The following is a 17115-nucleotide window of genomic DNA, read 5'->3' as shown; positions in this document are numbered from 1 at the left end:
GACTGTACAGTTTTTCTTTTGTGGATAGGATAATGCAAATAAAGTCTATTTTTGGGGGGGAAAAATCTGGCCTCAACTTGACTCCAGGTTCACAGTGTTTTACTGCCTCTGGAAGGTGGAGGGTAGTGGGGACAGCCTTGGCATGAGGCTTCTTGTACTAAATACAATTAAACCACCAGCATCACCCTCTGAAAACTGGCTTCTTTTTGCATCCCCCTTTTAGGGTACACTGAGACCACATCGTCGAGAACAACCTATTTCACGCAGGCTTCAGAGGACAAGTTGGGAATTTCCATCCCTGAAGCCCACTCTGACCCAAGCACCACTGATGAGCTAGTATCCACGAGCGACATTACAAATCCGCAGTCTCCAACCAATGTGCCCCCGACCACCATGGCTGTTAGAGCCAATCTAGCTCTGACCTCCATGGGCACTAACTCAACCAATGGAAGTAACCTACATCCATCAGCAGTCAATGGCAACGTAACTGCCTTAACCAGTGCATCTCCATCCTTGACCAATGCTGCCTTAAGCAATGAAAGTTATCCACTTCCACCAGCGACCTTGCCCATTGGAATGAGTTTGCACTTGTCAATAACCAACACAAGCCACAGCAACCGAACCAATGCCAGTTCAGTCGACGTCAGCCAAAGCAATAGCGACCCAACCTCTCAGACTATTGCTTGCGAAGGCCAAACATTGCCCATTCATGCCCACAGCGGCCAGGTGCCCTCTCCAGTGTTGTGGCGGGCAGCTTTGATCATCCTGATAGTCAGCTTGTTTGCCAATGTGTTTCTCATCCACTGCTTGGTGAGACAGAGACGGCAGCAGGTGAGTGGACCTCTCTGAGGGAGGGAAATGATGGCTGGTTTAGTTCTCTTCAGTGGTCCCACTAGGGTTGGTGTCTCCCAGTGCGGTAACTCATGGTGTCACCCCCATCTCCCCTTGCGTGACCCTCCTCCCGTACCAGATCATACAGAATCCTTAGTAACATTAGTACAAAAAAACATTACTCATAGATTGTAATTCCCCAAAATTAAAATTACACCTTTAAACTACAATATCATACACACAGCCTCGATGTATTTACATTTACATCGTTTAATGGGGTTCAAGTGAAAATTCGGTAAGAAAACAATAGAATTTGAAATAAAAACATTTAAGAACTACATCAAAATTAATGTTAAACTTTATTGTTACATGAGATCCTTCTTTTCCTTTAATTACTACTTCATTCTCTTAAAAAGTTATTGATATCGGATCACAAATGACCGCGATATGCTGGTAGCGCGTGCGGACGAAACCATGCAATTCGAAGCGTCGTTGTCATTGGGGAATAACGACGGCTCTGACCGGAGCCCGTTCGAAGGTTCAAAAAAGTAAATGAGCATCGAGTTTTAGCCTCGTATGTGTATTGAGATATACGGAAGCTGGGCTTACTAAAATGTTTTTGCTGTTATAACTGACGACAGGGATATATTTACAAAAAAAAATTAATAAATTTCTGCTGAAACATGGCACAAAAATGTTATAGGCAGTCATTTTGGCATCATCCGTTCTGATGGTGTCACCCAGTGCGGTCCGCGTCCCCCCCTAGTGACACCAGTGGCTCTGTTGAAGTTTGTCATTTGTAAAACCGGATGAAACAGCGCTCTCCGGTACACGGTGCAAAACATTGCAAAACACACATACCGATATAAAACAGGTACATACTGCAAATACACATACTGTGTATTAAAATTAATATTATTAATAAATAGTCCAGTCATGGAGAATTGTTTTAGCAGCTGTTCAGCATTCTCACTGCCCGTGGGAAGAAGCTGCGCCTCAGCCCGATGGTCCTAGCTCTTACACACAGAAATCCAGGAGGAACTCTGCCAGTCTCACCGCATCCACAGGCGGTAAAGGTATTTAACTGCTGGTTATCTTTACCGCCAGTGGATGCGGTTGAGTTCCTCCAGCATTTCTGTGCATTTTTGATACAATCACAGCATCTGCGGACTTTCGTGTTTCATCCTGGTTCTGATACTCCTGTATCTTGAGGCTACAAGATGCCGCGAGCGGGAGTGGGGTTAAGGGTCCTCCCTGATTTTTTTTTTGCGGGCCCTCTTTTAAACAACGATCCTGGGAGTCCACGTTGCTGCTTTTATGGTCCTGTGGATTGACCTCTGGTTTTCTCTGCCAGTCACTTCTCCACCATCTCCTGAAGCTTTGCCACTTGAATCCTTTCAGATAAACAGGCACAAGAGACTTATCAGTAAGTTACAGGAAAGTGGAGTCCGGGGAAGTATATTGGCCTGGATTGAAAATTGGTTGTCTGACAGGAGGCAGAGAGTCGGGATAAATGGGAGTTCTTCAGGTGGGCAGAGAGTGGTAAGTGGGGTGCCACAGGGGTCGGTGTTAGGCCCACAACTGTTCATCATTTACATTGATGACTTGGAGGAAGGGACAAAATGTGGTGTAGCCAAGTTTGCGGATGACACCAAATTGAGTGGAAGTGGAAGTCGACAGTTATAACAGCAAAAACATTTTCCGTAAGCCCAGCTTCTGTGTATCTCAATACACCTATGAGGCTAAAACTCGAGAGTCTGCAGAGGGATAGAGTTAAGCTGGATGAATGGGAAAAGGTCTGGCAGATGGAGTACAATGTTAGTAAGTGTGAGGTTATCCACTTTGGCAAGAAAAATAAAAGAGCTGAATATTATTTAAAGGGTGAAAATCTACAGCATGCTGTTGTGTAGAGGGACTTGGGAGTGCTTGTGCATGAATTGCAAAAAGTTAGGTTGCAGGTGCAGCAGGTTATTAAGAAGGCAAATGGAATGTTGGCCTTCATCGCGAGAGGAATTGAATTCAGGAGTAGGGAGGTAATGTTGCAACTGTATAAGGTACTGGTGAGACTGCACCTGGAGTACTGTGTCCAGTTCTGGTCTCCATATTTGAGGAAAGATATACTGGCTTTGGAGACGGTCCAGAGGAGGTTTACTAGGTTGATCCCTGGGATGAAGGGGTTGACTTATGATGAAAGATTAAATCGTCTAGGATTGTATTCGCTCGACTTCAGAAGAATGAGAGGAGATCTTATAGAAACATATAGGATTATGAAGGGTATGGATAGGATAGATGTAGGAAGGTTTTTTGAGCTGGCCGGGGAAACTAAAATGAGAGGACACAGTCTCAAGATTCGGGGGAGTAGATTTAGGACAGAGAGGAGGAAAAATAGTTTTTCCCAGAGAGTAGTGGATGTTTGGTATTCTCTAACCAGGGAAGTGGTTGAGGCTGCCTCATTAAACTTATTTAAAATTCGGTTAGATGAATTTTTACATGAGAGGAATTAGGGGATATGGGGAGAAGGCAGGTAGGTGGAGTTAGGTCATAAATTAGATCAGCCATGATCGTATTGAATGGCGGAGCAGGCTCGATGGGCCATTTTTGGCCTACTCCTGTTCCTACTTCCTATGTTCCTATGAGCTCGGAAACCAAAAGGAGCGGGAGGAGAAGCAATTCACCAAGCCTTTCTTTTTGCCACCCTTGCATCAACATCCCTGTAGCCTCTTTCAGGTGGCCAGAATACCCCATTGTAAACCCGCATATTCTACCTGAATGCGGCTTTCAGGAGGCCACCTGAAAGAGCCTAACGTGGCTCGGAGGAGTACTCACCAACCCTCCTCCAGGAGGTATAATTTCCGCATCTGAGCAGTTCCCCCGAGGCACCTGAATGCAACTGCCTAGGGGGCAGGCGGGCTGATGACAATCATCCAGCGACTCAAATTCCCACTGATTGACAGCTCCCCCTCCCCGCCGCCCCTGCCCCAATGTCCCGTGCTGATAGGAGCCAGAGTGCACTCCAAGGCGCCTCTCCTGCAGCTTGTCCCTTTCAGGTGGACAGCACAGTGATTTCAGGGCTGCCACCTGGTAGACCATTCCACAGGGCTGTATTCGCTTCTGCATGGGGATTCTCGTCAGGGAAGGCACCTGAAAGCGTCTTCTGTCTCATAGATCGCCTCAGAGGGGGGAGGGGAGGGGGGGAGGGGAGGGGGGAGGGGAGGGGGGAGGGGAGGGGTGGTGTAAGGGGCTGTAAGTCCCTGATCATATCCATGTGAGCCTCCAGATACCTGAGGACTCTGTCCAAGCAGATATTTGAGGGGAAAGCTATGTCTCAGCTGCGGGCTAAAAGCAAGACTCCCTCTCCCTTGGCTCAGTTGGAGGGACAGCAGATTTCTGGCCAATATTTATTTCTTAACAAATGTCCCCATTAAAGTGGGGACATGTTCAGCACAACTTTGTGGGCCGAAGGGCCTGTACTGGGTAGGATGTTTTCTTTGACCCCAGTCTCAGTGTTACAGATTTTCTTCCCTTGACTGACCAGTTCTGACTTGAAGTTAGAGAGAGGCTGTTCCTCCTGGGAATCGATTCTGTTCATTATAAATATGATCCAAGATCCATGTACTTATCCAAAAATCTCTTTAAAAAGACCCTATCAAATCCATCTCCACTCTTAACCACCCCCCCACCCCCCGCCACCACATCTTCTCTGGACCTTGTCCCCAGCATCTGGAACCCGCTTTAGAAACATAAAAAATAGGTGCAGGTGTCAGCCATTTGGCCCTTCAAGCCAACACTGCCATTCGATATAATCATGGCTGATCAGTACCTGGTTCCTGCCTTCTCCCCATAACCCCTGATCCCCTTAGCCACAAGGGCCAAATCTAACCTACTTTTAAATATTGACAAGGAACCGGCCTCAACTACTTCCCGTGGCAAAGAATTCCACAGATCCACCAACCTCTGAGAGAAGAAAGTTTTCCTTATTTCAGTCCTAAAAAACTTTCCCCTTGTCCTTAAACTGTGACCCCTGGTTCTGGTTTTTCCCAGCATTGGAAACAACCTTCCTGCATCTAGTCTGCTTAAGAATTTTATACGTTTCTATAAGATCTCTCAATCTTCTAAATTCCAGAGAATACAAGCCTAGTCTATCCAACCTTTCTTCATTTCAGCCCACGATCAGTAGCTCTCACATTAATCAGAAAAAGTTCTGAAACTGAGCTTGATTTTGGATTCAAGTTACAGTCATGTAATTAAATAGAACTGGAATTAGTTAAATTGGTCTCAGTGGCAGTGACATGAAGCCGATGGATTATTGTCAAGATCTCGCTAGTTCAGACATGAAAGGAAATGCTTGTGTGTCTCCAATTCCCTTATGGTTGACTCTTAACTGCCTCCACAGCTCTGATGCCATCAGGGATGAGGAGTAAGTGTTGGCATTGACCCCCCCCCCCCCACCCCCCAGTCTCCACAACCAGGAGCGTCCTGGCCGGCTGCATTTCCGTGTGGGTGCGGCCGCTGTAGAGTGTCGGATCAGAGGCCCCGATCCATAAGAGTGGCAGAGAGGACCACTCCCTCCATCTGTGTGATCTACCAAGATCGCTGTCTGAAGAGGGCTCGCAAAATCGTAAAGGACCCCTCCCACCACCCCGCACACAGCATCTACCAGCTACTCCCATCGAGAAGTATCAGAGCCAAAATCATGAGGGGGTGGGTAACAGCTTCTTCCCACGGGCAGTGGGAATGCGGAGCGACCAAAGGAACTGCACATACAATTTCCTCCAAGACTATTATTTAACAATATTTAATTTTGTATATGTACTGTGTATACAGTAAATTGCTTGTGCCATGTCTATGAATGTATTTGCATTTTTTAACACCAAAAAAAAATGCAGAATAAGAATCTTGAGCAAATGAGGAGAAAGAAAGCAAGAAGGAAACAAGGATGGAAGCAGATGAATAATGTGGTTTAACCTGTTGAACTGCAGTGGGCAATGAAGCTGAATAATTCATTTGCCTACGCAGATCCGGAGCTTCTCTTGCTTGTCATTTTATTTTAAAATAGTCCTTTCTCTGTGGGTCCCCTAGATTGTGGCACAAGTGACTGAGATGGAGCCCTTGTCGTCAGTCAGTGTGGATCATCATCAGCTGTGTTTATGGAGAGAGAGGTGGAGCCGGTGATGTGAAACCAAGGGTGAGTTGGATTTGTTGCCCACCTGAGCACTCGGAGGTCGGACAGCATCCATGGCGGGAGGAACCCGAGTTAACACTTCAGAACTGAAGAGAAAGGGTTTTAGGATGAAGGGGGAGGGAGAGCTTGTGTCCGGTTCAAGGTCAAGGGCACCAACTGGTGGTGGTCTAAGGGAAAATGGGATGTGGATGTAGAGGAAACAAGGAAAGGTGGTTCTGGGGGGAGTGTCTGAAACCCAAGTTAAAGACACGGGATCCACTTCGCTGCAGGACAGTGCATCTTCTGTTAACCTTGGTAGACAAGTGAAGGTTAGGTAGAAAGTGGTGAATAGAAGAAACAGGAGCAGGAATGGGCCATCAAGCCTGGTCCGCCATTCAATGAGATCATAGTTGATCTCCACCAACCTGCCTTTTCCATCATATCCCTTAATTACCCTTCTATGTAAAAAAAATCTATCCAACAAGTACATTTACTGAGGTCGCCCCCATTGCTTCAATGGTGGAGGATTCACCTCCCTCTGGGGGGTGGGGTGGAGTGACAGAAGCAGTTCCTCCTTATCTCCATCCTAAATATACTCCCCTGGGTCTTGAGGCCATGTCCCTTAGTTCTGGTCTCACCCACCAATGGGTTTCTATATGAACCCCACTCATTCTTCTAAATGCCAGTGAGTAGAGTCCCAGACTCCGCTCACAGACCAACCCCCTCATCGATGGAATTGGCCCGGTGAACCTTCTCTAAAGCCAGTACGGTGGATGTCCAAAAATCCAGATGCCTGAAATCTGGACGAGCCGAGAATCCGGACTTTTCAAAAACTCTAAAATTTTTAAAAATTTGACTTCGTGTGCATAAGCATCACAGATACTCAGTGGCGATCATACTGGGCACACGTATTTACAAACCCATATTAATCGATCATTAAGTACATAAACCTCTCGGTGTGAAGGGAAAGAAGATGAAATTGAGTAACAAGCAAAATAATTAAGAAACTAGAACATGGTGTGAGCATTACTGTTCTAATAGAAACATACGACATCGGACAGTGTACAGTTCATGGTATTTTTTTTAAAAATGTCCATAGAAGCAGGGCCAGGAGTAGGTTTAAGGCACATGACACCCATACTCTCCTCCAGCGCCTGCCCATTTGAGCCACGATTGGGCTGGATTTCTGGCTGGCACTGGATTTGAGGCCTCGCTCGTAGGCCAGCCAAACGGCCTTGTTGGGCTCCAATCTCTTTTGGAATTTCTCATCTTGGAACTGTAGAGAACAGTTGTTGTGCCAAACAGAGAAGACGCATTCACTGAGCTTGCTCCAGTCCGGTGCTTTGATGCAAAGAGTCGTGTCGATGCAATCACGAGGAAGGCTTGCCAGCGGCTATATTTTGTGAGAAGTTTGAGGAGATTCGGCATGGAACATGGTACAGGCCCTTCAACCCTCGATGTTGTGCCAACCCATATATTCCTTCCAAAAAAAAGAGATTCAAACTTATGCAGGTGTACTGTGGAGACCATTCTGTCTGGTATGGAATTGTCAAAGTTCAGGATGGGAGGTGGGGGTGGAACTGCAGAGGCTTGTTAACTCGGCCTGCAACACCGTCTTCATCCACCAGGTGTGACTTAAGGAAACAGCCTCTATCCTCAAGGAACCCCACCACTCAGGCCAGGCCCACTTCACTCTGCTACCATCAGGAACCCAAAGACGAGCGCTCAGCGGCACAAGGGCAGCTTCTTCCCCTCTGCCATCAGACTTCTGAATGAACAACGATGCACAATTACTGCCTCGCTTTGTCTTTCTCTTGCCCTGTTATTATTTATTTTTTGAAATGTGGTCTTTTGAAATGTTTGAACTGTGGCGCTGCCTCAAAACAACAAATTTTGCAACGTTTACTATCCATACTTTACTGTCCATCTCTCTCTCCGTGGTTGCTGACTGCCCTGCTCTCATTGACCACATAGGAGGCCATGTGGCTGGTCAGGTCCATACTGGCCCCCAGGAGGGCAATCCTCTTATTTCCCTCACACTATGATTTATTCTCCCTCCCATGCACATCAACCTGCCTTTCAATCCCTGATCCCGTGCTCGAGTGGACAAATTAATCCAGATCTGTGGGCAGGGGAGGTGGGGAGGGGGGGAGAACTGGAGCACTCGGGGTGTTACACAAGGATGGTGCAAACTCCACCCAGACCCTGAGGGTCAGGGTCAAACCAGAGTCCTGGCAGCTCCGGGATTTGCCAGAAACACCTGGGAAATTATTTGAAGGAGGGAGAAAATGGGACTGGTCATTTTTTTCCCCCAAATTTAAAAAAAGGTGAAGATGCACTTAAAGGCGCAAAGCTTGTGGAGAAATGGTGAAAGTGCTGAGATTGTAGCGTTTCTCTGATTTTAAATTTTTTTAAAATTTAGACGTGCAGCACGGTAACAGGCCATTTCAGTCCACATGCCTGTGTCGCCCATGCAACCCTCCCCCGTTACGTTTTGGATGGTGGGAGTTGAAAGGCCGCCTTCACTGTCACTGACCAGCACATCTCTTTGCGTTGCAGGGTAAATGTTGTACCACGGGCTCTCTCCGAACGAGCCCGCGTGCTTCACGCTGCATCATAAAGTCGCCAGCCATGCATCACTCCAGCTTCACGAGCAGCTGCCGGTTCTCCTTAGTCCTTTACTGACCCCCTCCGCCCTACCCCGGAGCTGAGAAGACTGCCTCCCCACCACACAAAACTGAACTGCTCTCTGTGGGCAGGTGGACGTCTCGCTGCGACTGTGGCCGGCAGGCGAGGAACCTTCCCTCACTGGTCAACCTTTTGCCATGCGAATCGAATCGAAGCACTCTTTTAACTGAAGGTCGCCTGAGGGAACTGACCCCGCCCCACCAGGGAGAGCATCCGCGACAGTCAACTGGAAGCCAAGTGTGCACGAACACGTACCTGTACCCACCAGTGACTGGGGAAGGGTCTGGGGCGGGGGGTGTGGGGGAAGGTTGGGATTGCTCTGCATAGACGTGATGGACCGAATGATCTCCTGTCTTGTTACAAAAATAAATGTAAAGTATAATTACAAGAGGAAATTCCAATACCTGTATCGGGAGGTCCATGGAAGTGATCAATGCTTTGTCAGAATAATACAATTGCAGAAGCAGACCGCTTGGCCCATCTAGAGAGGTTGGGAGCAGCTTTGAATGAAGTGACCTATTGCTTGTGGGCCTTTTTGCACATATTATCTTGCTGATAATGGATTGATTCGATCTCAAGAATTGCACTGACTGTATTTTACCCATTGGAATGACTTGTGTTTGGCTAAACTGTTCTGATGTTGTGTTATCTTGCCTGGCTTTCCCTGCTGAGCGGGGACTGAGCGAGGCCCATGTTCCAATGCATTCCGTTCTGGTATGAGGTTGCTGGATGACAGAAGGAAGAGCTCGATCCGGGAAAAGCTGAGACTGAGAGGGGGTTGGTGGCCCTCGGGATGCAGCAGGTGGGGACATCCCGAGTCGGATGCGGGATAGCTTCAGCGGGGGGGGGGGGGAAGGGGGCGAGGGAGAGTCCGGGGAGGGAGGCACTCTACCATCTCTCTCTTGGTGGATGGTCTAACTTGGAAGCCAGGGTGGGTGGGAAGTGAAGCGTAGCTCTGGTACCCACCGTCCCCTCCATCGTCTCTCAAAAGTCCGACCTCAGTCCCGTTTCTCCCACGTGCAGCCAAGGAGCTCGCTCGTTTATGGGGTTACCAAGGAGCTTGCACCGTGGTGAATGAGAATGGCGTTCTGGATGTATCAGTAACACATTGGGCTGAAAGCAACATCCTGATTATGTCATAGTTTCAGTAGCATCTCCTTGCTGAGGCCATACTTCACATGTTATGGCTGCCTACATTCATGTCCAGTTAATGTGTGCTTGGAAAACATATTTATTATTCTTTTAAAATCAAAGCAAACTTTTAATAATGGTGAACTTTTTGTATAAGGATAAATACCTATTTCCCTTTAAAAGATTTTGTACTGTTTATCATAATAATCCTGCATACAACGTCTACTAAGATCACAAATTAATATAAATGTTTTTTTTAAAATCCATCCATAATTGTTGATTTAACATTTATTTCTTAAAAATAATCCTGGATAGAAACCGATAGAGTTACAATTCAATGGTTCTCAACCTTTTTCTTTCCACTCAACACCCCACTTTAAGTCATCCCTGTGCCATCAATGTTTTGTGATTAGTAAGGTGGGAAGGGAAGGTTGAGAATCACTGCTTTAGACCCAATTGCTTGAGGAAAAATTGTCATTGGCCCATTTCCTTTTGGAGTTCTGAAACCCATGTACATAACGAGTCAATGAGGAATGATTAAAACTGTAGTTTTCAAACTTTTTCTTTCCACCCACACCCCACCTAATCATAGAGCACCTATAGCCTAGGGCAGTGGTTCTCAACCATTTTTCTTCCCTGTGCCGTACCCTACCAGCTATTTTAGTATCACGACAAATTTAGCCACAAATTTGTAACATTGGGTTGAAAGCAATGTGTAATCCAAATAATCCAAATAATTTATATAAGTAAAAAGTGACCCCAGCACCGACCTCTGCGGAATGCCACTGGTATCCGGTAGCCAACCACATTGACATCTCTGTATTCTGATTCTTATTTCCTGCTGATTAGCCAAAGCTTTCCCCACGCTAGTTTCGTGCATGAGTTCATCTCAGCGCCACTTTCCTGTCCTAACCTCCTATCTGCTTTCAACAACCAAGACTCCGTCCCTCAGCCTGAGAATTCCGAAGATTGCAACCCAGAGTTGGGAAGTTCTTCCTCCTTTCATCCTTCGGCTGCGCTGATCTCTGAGACTGGTTTAGTTCAAGATATTGGGCCGGCACCCGAGGGCAGGATTGAACCGACTTCTCCAAAGCAGAGGCAGCCACTCTTCAAGTTATGACCCTGTCCTGCCCCATTTTATCTCCTCTTTCATCCCTTCTGTCAATTTCTTCAAATGCCCCTTGGCTTCTGATCCCCTAAACAAGGAAAATAGGCCCTTCCCTCTCAGCACATCAGCTTTTATACACCCCAATTAACGCCTCCTCTACTCCAAAGAATGCAACCCAAGCTTGTTTCAGTTGCACCTCCGCTGTGTTCCCAATTGGCAACATCTTCATAAATGGGTGGTAAGGTTATGGAGCGGTTAGTGCAATGCTGATACAGCACCACCAACCAGGGTTTGAAGATGTTTGTATGTTCTCCCCATGACTGTAGCATGAGCTCATGGGCTGAAAAGGCTTGTTACTGTGCTGCTTGTCTAAATTAAAAAAAAAATCTTCCCTCAGGTGTAAGCTGCGATCCAACTAATGTTTCAAACATATAGAACATGATTACCAATGTTCTTTGGAGCTAAGAAGTGGTGATGTCATTCAAATTGCAAGTTTCTAAGAGGGCTTTGCAAGAGAGATGTACCTTTGGCTGGATTGTGTTACGAACTTTTAATTAGGGACTTTGTTAGCAAAAATGTTGGAACAGCACTGGAACATTCACCAGACAATGGAAAATTCAAAATAAGTTTTTTTAATTAAACTATTAACAACATAACATTTCTTGCTTATCTCTAAACGTACTTAACTCTAAACTTACATTTCCACATTGTGTGTGTGTGTGTGTGTGTGTGTGTGTGTGTGTGTGTGTGTGTGTGTGTGTGTGTGTGTGTGTGAGATTAAAGTCCTCTGAAGATTCAATCTTTTAGTCTTGCTTGAAGGTCTTAAATTCTCAATTCAGAAATAATTATAAAACACTTTTAAACATTATATCTTCAGGCTTTTTTTTTAACTCACAAAGTGGCTATTTTCTTCCACGATGAATTCACAAATCCAGACAAGAGTTAAATGAAGTGGCCAAACACAAATGGACTCAGTAGAAATCTGTCTTTTTTTTCAAAGAGTCAGCGAAATCGATTTCCTTAATTCCTTAAAGGTCTCTGATCCTGTGTTCCCCCTTTCCCAGGAGTTACACACAACAGCAGCACCAATTCTGGTAACTGTAACTCAACCCCATCTTCCACAAGGTTTCAACCGCTGTGTCACAGGGTTTGACATCAGTACTCTCCAAATTGAACTCTTCCAAAACTGAACTCAACATGTCCAAATTCAGTAATATATTTCTCCAAATTATGTGACTGTTACATAATCACTGAGGTGAGTCCCAATTTTTATTTCTACCAAAATTCTATTCCTTTTTCAAAACCACTCCATATCCATAACAACCTCTGTTCCAGAGGCTTAAGTGGCTTTGATTAAAATATAGATGGCTTCCTTCAGTAGTTCTTGAATAATTAAGACCCACTTAAAATCCATTAGCTCTGTGCATCCTAGACACGTCGACTGCGAGAATGAACTCTTCTATGAAAACCATGGTTCTCTATAAATGTACTGTGACCTGTGTGTTAACCTGTACCAACCCACAGTTAACTTACTAAGAATACAGATACAATATTTTAACTCTACTAAAAACATTTTTATCAATGAGAAATATAGTTGAAGATTAAAGATTAAGTAAATAGATTAGAATTAAAGCTGTGGTCTTAGAACGAGGCAAAATGTGGCAAAATCCTCTCCAGGGTTGCTGTAAATTGATATTTCCCCTGCTTGAGGCTCCTCGATCCAAACGAATCCCAAAATAAGGGACCTAGAGCCAAGGGGGCCTGTATCTATGCTGTATCTCTCTGCGATGATTATCTGGAGTTTGGAATAGGGGCCAGAAAGGATGTGTATTTTAAAACAATCACAGTACCTACCATGTGGTTCCAATAACTTCCTGTCTAAAGACTGTAACTCCATCAGTCTAAGAATCACAATGAATCCCATCCAGCAGTGGTTCATTCTCTCAGGAGTGAGCTAAAGCTTTAACTGTTTTTTAAAAATTTAGACCTCCAGCATGGTAACAGGCCATTTTGACCCACAAGCCCATACCCAATTGACCTACAACCACCCCCCACTTTTCAAACGGTGGGAGAAAACTGGAGCCCCCGGAGGAATCCTGCGCAGACACGGGGAGAACGTCACCCGCTTGCTAATTGCTGTTCAATCCCCTGGAAATGAAGGGGGTGCATCATCTTCTGGATTATGTCAACATGTCCTCATCCAATATTTTTTTTTACATTTTATTTAAAACTTTTAAAAACAACATAAAATCAATAGCAACAACAGAAAAAAAGGTTTTTGTACAATATAATAAACCCCCCAGCCAGTCCCTTCAAGGGGACAAAAAAACCTAAAACATATACAATATTTTAAGATATTTCCAAACCCATATATTCTAAATAAGATGACCACATTTTAACAAAAAAGTGATTATCTTGTAAATTATGTTATTTTCTCCATATAAATACAAGATCTCAATTCATTATGCCAACATACTATATTAATCTCTACATTGTCTTTCCAAGTAATTGCTACACATTTTCATGCCAAACAAATGCAATTTGAAACTTATCCAACCCCAAGCCAGTCAAAGAAACTATATAACCCAACAAAAAAATCTCTGGATCTAATGGTAATTTAATTTTAAATAATTTCTCCAAAATCAACCTAACTTTTTCCCAAAATGGTTATCCCCTATCACAAGACCAAACTGCATACAAAAAAAAAGTTCAGTACTTAACCCACATCTAAATCAAAAATCCGAATTACTAAATCTGCATTTTTTCAATTTCTCAGGAGTCGAGTATAATTGATGCAAAAAATTATAATTAACCAAACCATATCTTACATTAGTCAATTTAGTTACCTCTTCATGACACATAACCTCTCAATCCTCTTGAGGTATAACATAAGTTGAATTGCTTTCCCATTTATTTCTAGATTTCTCCAAATTCGGTTTTTCCATAGTTTCCTGTAACAATTGATACGTATCTGAAATAAAACCTCTCTTTGGTATAAAGGAAATCAAAGATTCAAATTTCGTTAACTGAGGTAAACTCATCTCTTTACCATAATTAACCCTTATCAAAGCTCTAAGTTGGTAATACATAAATAAAGAATTTACGGGTATACAAAATTTCTCCCTCAATTGATTAAAAGAAAGAAACTGTCCCTCTTCAAAACAGTCCTGAATCACTTTTATACCCTGAAAATACCATATCTTTAAATACCTATTAAACATTGAAAAAGGAATAAGCTGATTTTGGATTGATAATTTACCCTTTGTTCCTATAACATAATTTCTTTTAACCCATACAAATGTTTTAATACTGGCAGATCATATCCTGCAATAAATTCAAATTCCACTTATATATAAACTGGTGAACATCAAATTCAGAAATACAGGCTAACTCCACTTTGGGCCAACTAGGAGGCTGATTAATGTCCATCATTCTACTAACAAACTTCAACTGTGCAGCTTCGTAATAATTTTGAAAGTGAGGGAACTAGAGTCCACCTAGTGCATATTTCCATGTCAAATTCTGTAAAGCCACTTGAGCTAATTTTCCCTTACATAAAAATTTCCTCACCACCTTATTCAAATCCTGAAAAAAAACCCTTTGAAAGTAATACGGATTTGACTGAAATAAGTATTGAATAAAAGGAAAAACTATCATTTTAATACATTTTACTCAACCTATTAATGTTAGTGGAAGATCCTTCTATTTAATCAAATCTATTTTAATCTTTTTCAATAAAGGTACATAATTTAACTTATATAAAGATTGATAATTTGCATTCACAGTTACCCCTAAATATTTAATTTTATCAGACCATCTTAATTTTATAATATTTTTACACTCTTTATAATCCCCTTCCAAAATTGGCAATATTTCACTCTAATCCAAATTCACTTTATACCCAAATAGCTCCCCAAATTGAACTAAACATTCTTGCAAATATTTCAAAGACTGTTCTGGATGTGTCAAATAAATCAATATATCATCAGCGAATAAATTAATCTTATATTCATCATCTGCAATTCTTATCCCTTTACCTTGTCATTCTGTCGAATTGCCTGAGCTAATGGTTCAATTACCAATGCAAACAAGGGTGGTAACAACCCAATCAGTAAAAAAAGGGCCAAAATTAAACTTCTCCAACACCTTAAATAAAAAATTCCATTCAACCATATCAAAAGCTTTTTCCACATCAAGCGCAACCACCATTGGTTGGTTGGGATGCTGTCTCAATGCACTGATCAACGTTATCAGACACACATCTATTCTTAATAAAACCTGCTTGATCTGTATGTACAAACTGAGGTAAATATTTAGAGTCTATTTGCCAATACTTTAGCCACTATTTTATAATCCACATTTAATAAAGAAATTGGTCGATACGAACCTACATTCAATGGATCTCTATCTTTCTTTGGAATCACTGACCCTAACCCTAACCCTAACTCTAACCCTAACCCTAACCCTAAGCTTTTATCGCACTTGAACAAGATTTCGGTAGTGACTGATCTTCAGTTATTTGTTGCAACACATCCCTAAATATAGAAGATAAATCTTCATAAAACACTTTATAAAATTCCACTGAAAATCCATCATCACCTGGGCGACTTTTCATTTGGCATCTCTTGTATAGCTTCTTTGATCTCAAAATCTGTAAACGGAACTTCCAATTCCTTTACCTCTTCCTCCCCTAAAACCGGTAAATTTAACTTAGATAAGAAGGATTCAATAGAACCATCATCCTGCTTTCCCTCAGAAGTATACAATTTCTGATAAAATGAATAAAATTGGTCATTGATTTCCTGAGGTTTATAGGAAACTATTGAATTCTTTTTAACAGCATTAATAGTTCTTGACATCTGTTCCTTTTTTAATTGCCAAGCTAATACCTTATGAGCCCTCTCACCCAACTCATAATAGCGTTGCTTAGATCTTTGAATTAATCGCTCATACCGATATGTTTGTAAAGTATTATAATGTAATTAAGAAATTGAAGGAGTATGGAGAAGTGTCAGGATACAAGATTAACGCAAATAAAAGTGAAGCAATGCCAATGAATAATGCGGATTTTCTCAAAATTTAAGAATCACCATTCAGATGGCAAATGCAAGCAATACGATACCTAGGTATACAAATAAATAAAAACCTCGGCCATCCATATAAACTCAATTATTATCCACTAATGAAAAAATTACAGGACGACTTAGAGCATTGGAAAGACTTACCACTAACACTAATAGGAAGGATAAACTGTATTAAAATGAAATTTTCCCAAGGATACAATACCTATTTCAGGCATTGCCAATACACTTGACGGAGAAATTCTTCAAGGAGTTAAAGAAAATAGTAAGGAAATTTTTATGGAAAGGGGGGAAACCGAGGATAGCACTAGATAAATTAACAGAATGGTATAAACAAGGAGGCTTACAACTGCCAAACTTTAAAAATTATTATAGAGCTGCACAATTAAGATACCTATCAGATTTTTATCAAACAAGGGAAAAGCCAGATTGGACTAGATTAGAACTAGATAAAATAGGGAAGAAGATACCTGAACATATATAAATGGGATGAAAAATTGGTACAACATAGGAATTCTCCAGTATTACATCATCTGCTCAATATTTAAAAGTTAAATAAATGGGACCCAACAGTATCTGACAGATGTTTTCGTTGTAAAAAAGAAATGGGAACAACAATTCATGCAATCTGGACGTGTGAGAAAGTGAAAAAATTTTGGGAAGATCTAAACCAGATATTAAATAAAATTACAGAAAGCAATATACCAAAAACCCCAGAGATCTTCCTCCTAAGTAACATAAAAAAACAAAGAATTTGGACTTGATTTGGATGGTGCACAAAAAAGATTTGTTAGAATAGCCCTAGCTGTAGTAAAAAAATGTATTATGTCAGCCTGGAAATTAGAAGGTAAATTGAGAATACAACAATGGTATATAGAAATGAATAAATGTATTCCATTAGAAAAAATAACATCTAATTTAAGAAATAATATTACAATATTTGAACAAATATGGGAGCCTTACATGAAACACAATAGAGAAAACCTACCGGGGACATCTACCACCCAAAATGACAGAAGGAGAAGGAAATGAAAAGAATTGACTCAGTGGAATTTCTTGTTTATTTTTATTGAGTGACAACATTGTTTGACTGGTTTAATGTATCTTAGATTCTG

General features: G+C 42.4%; 1 protein-coding gene across 1 annotated transcript in view; it reads left to right on the top strand.

Moving 5' to 3' along the window:
* LOC138748794 (uncharacterized) overlaps positions 1–11533 on the top strand; it is a 37545-nt gene extending 26012 nt beyond the window's left edge. Inside the window, exons 7-9 of the mRNA XM_069909543.1 lie at positions 224–831; positions 5911–6016; positions 8552–11533. Of these exons, the coding sequence (XP_069765644.1) occupies positions 224–831; positions 5911–6003 (701 nt within the window). The 3' untranslated portion in view covers positions 6004–6016; positions 8552–11533. The remainder of the gene's footprint in view (positions 1–223; positions 832–5910; positions 6017–8551) is intronic.
* Positions 11534–17115: the final 5582 nt, after the last annotated feature.

This window comes from Narcine bancroftii, chromosome 13 (assembly GCF_036971445.1).
Source record: "Narcine bancroftii isolate sNarBan1 chromosome 13, sNarBan1.hap1, whole genome shotgun sequence".
Taxonomy (NCBI): Eukaryota; Metazoa; Chordata; class Chondrichthyes; order Torpediniformes; family Narcinidae; genus Narcine; species Narcine bancroftii.
The sequence above is the reverse complement of the archived record's forward strand: the minus strand, read 5'-3'. Positions and strand labels throughout refer to the sequence as shown.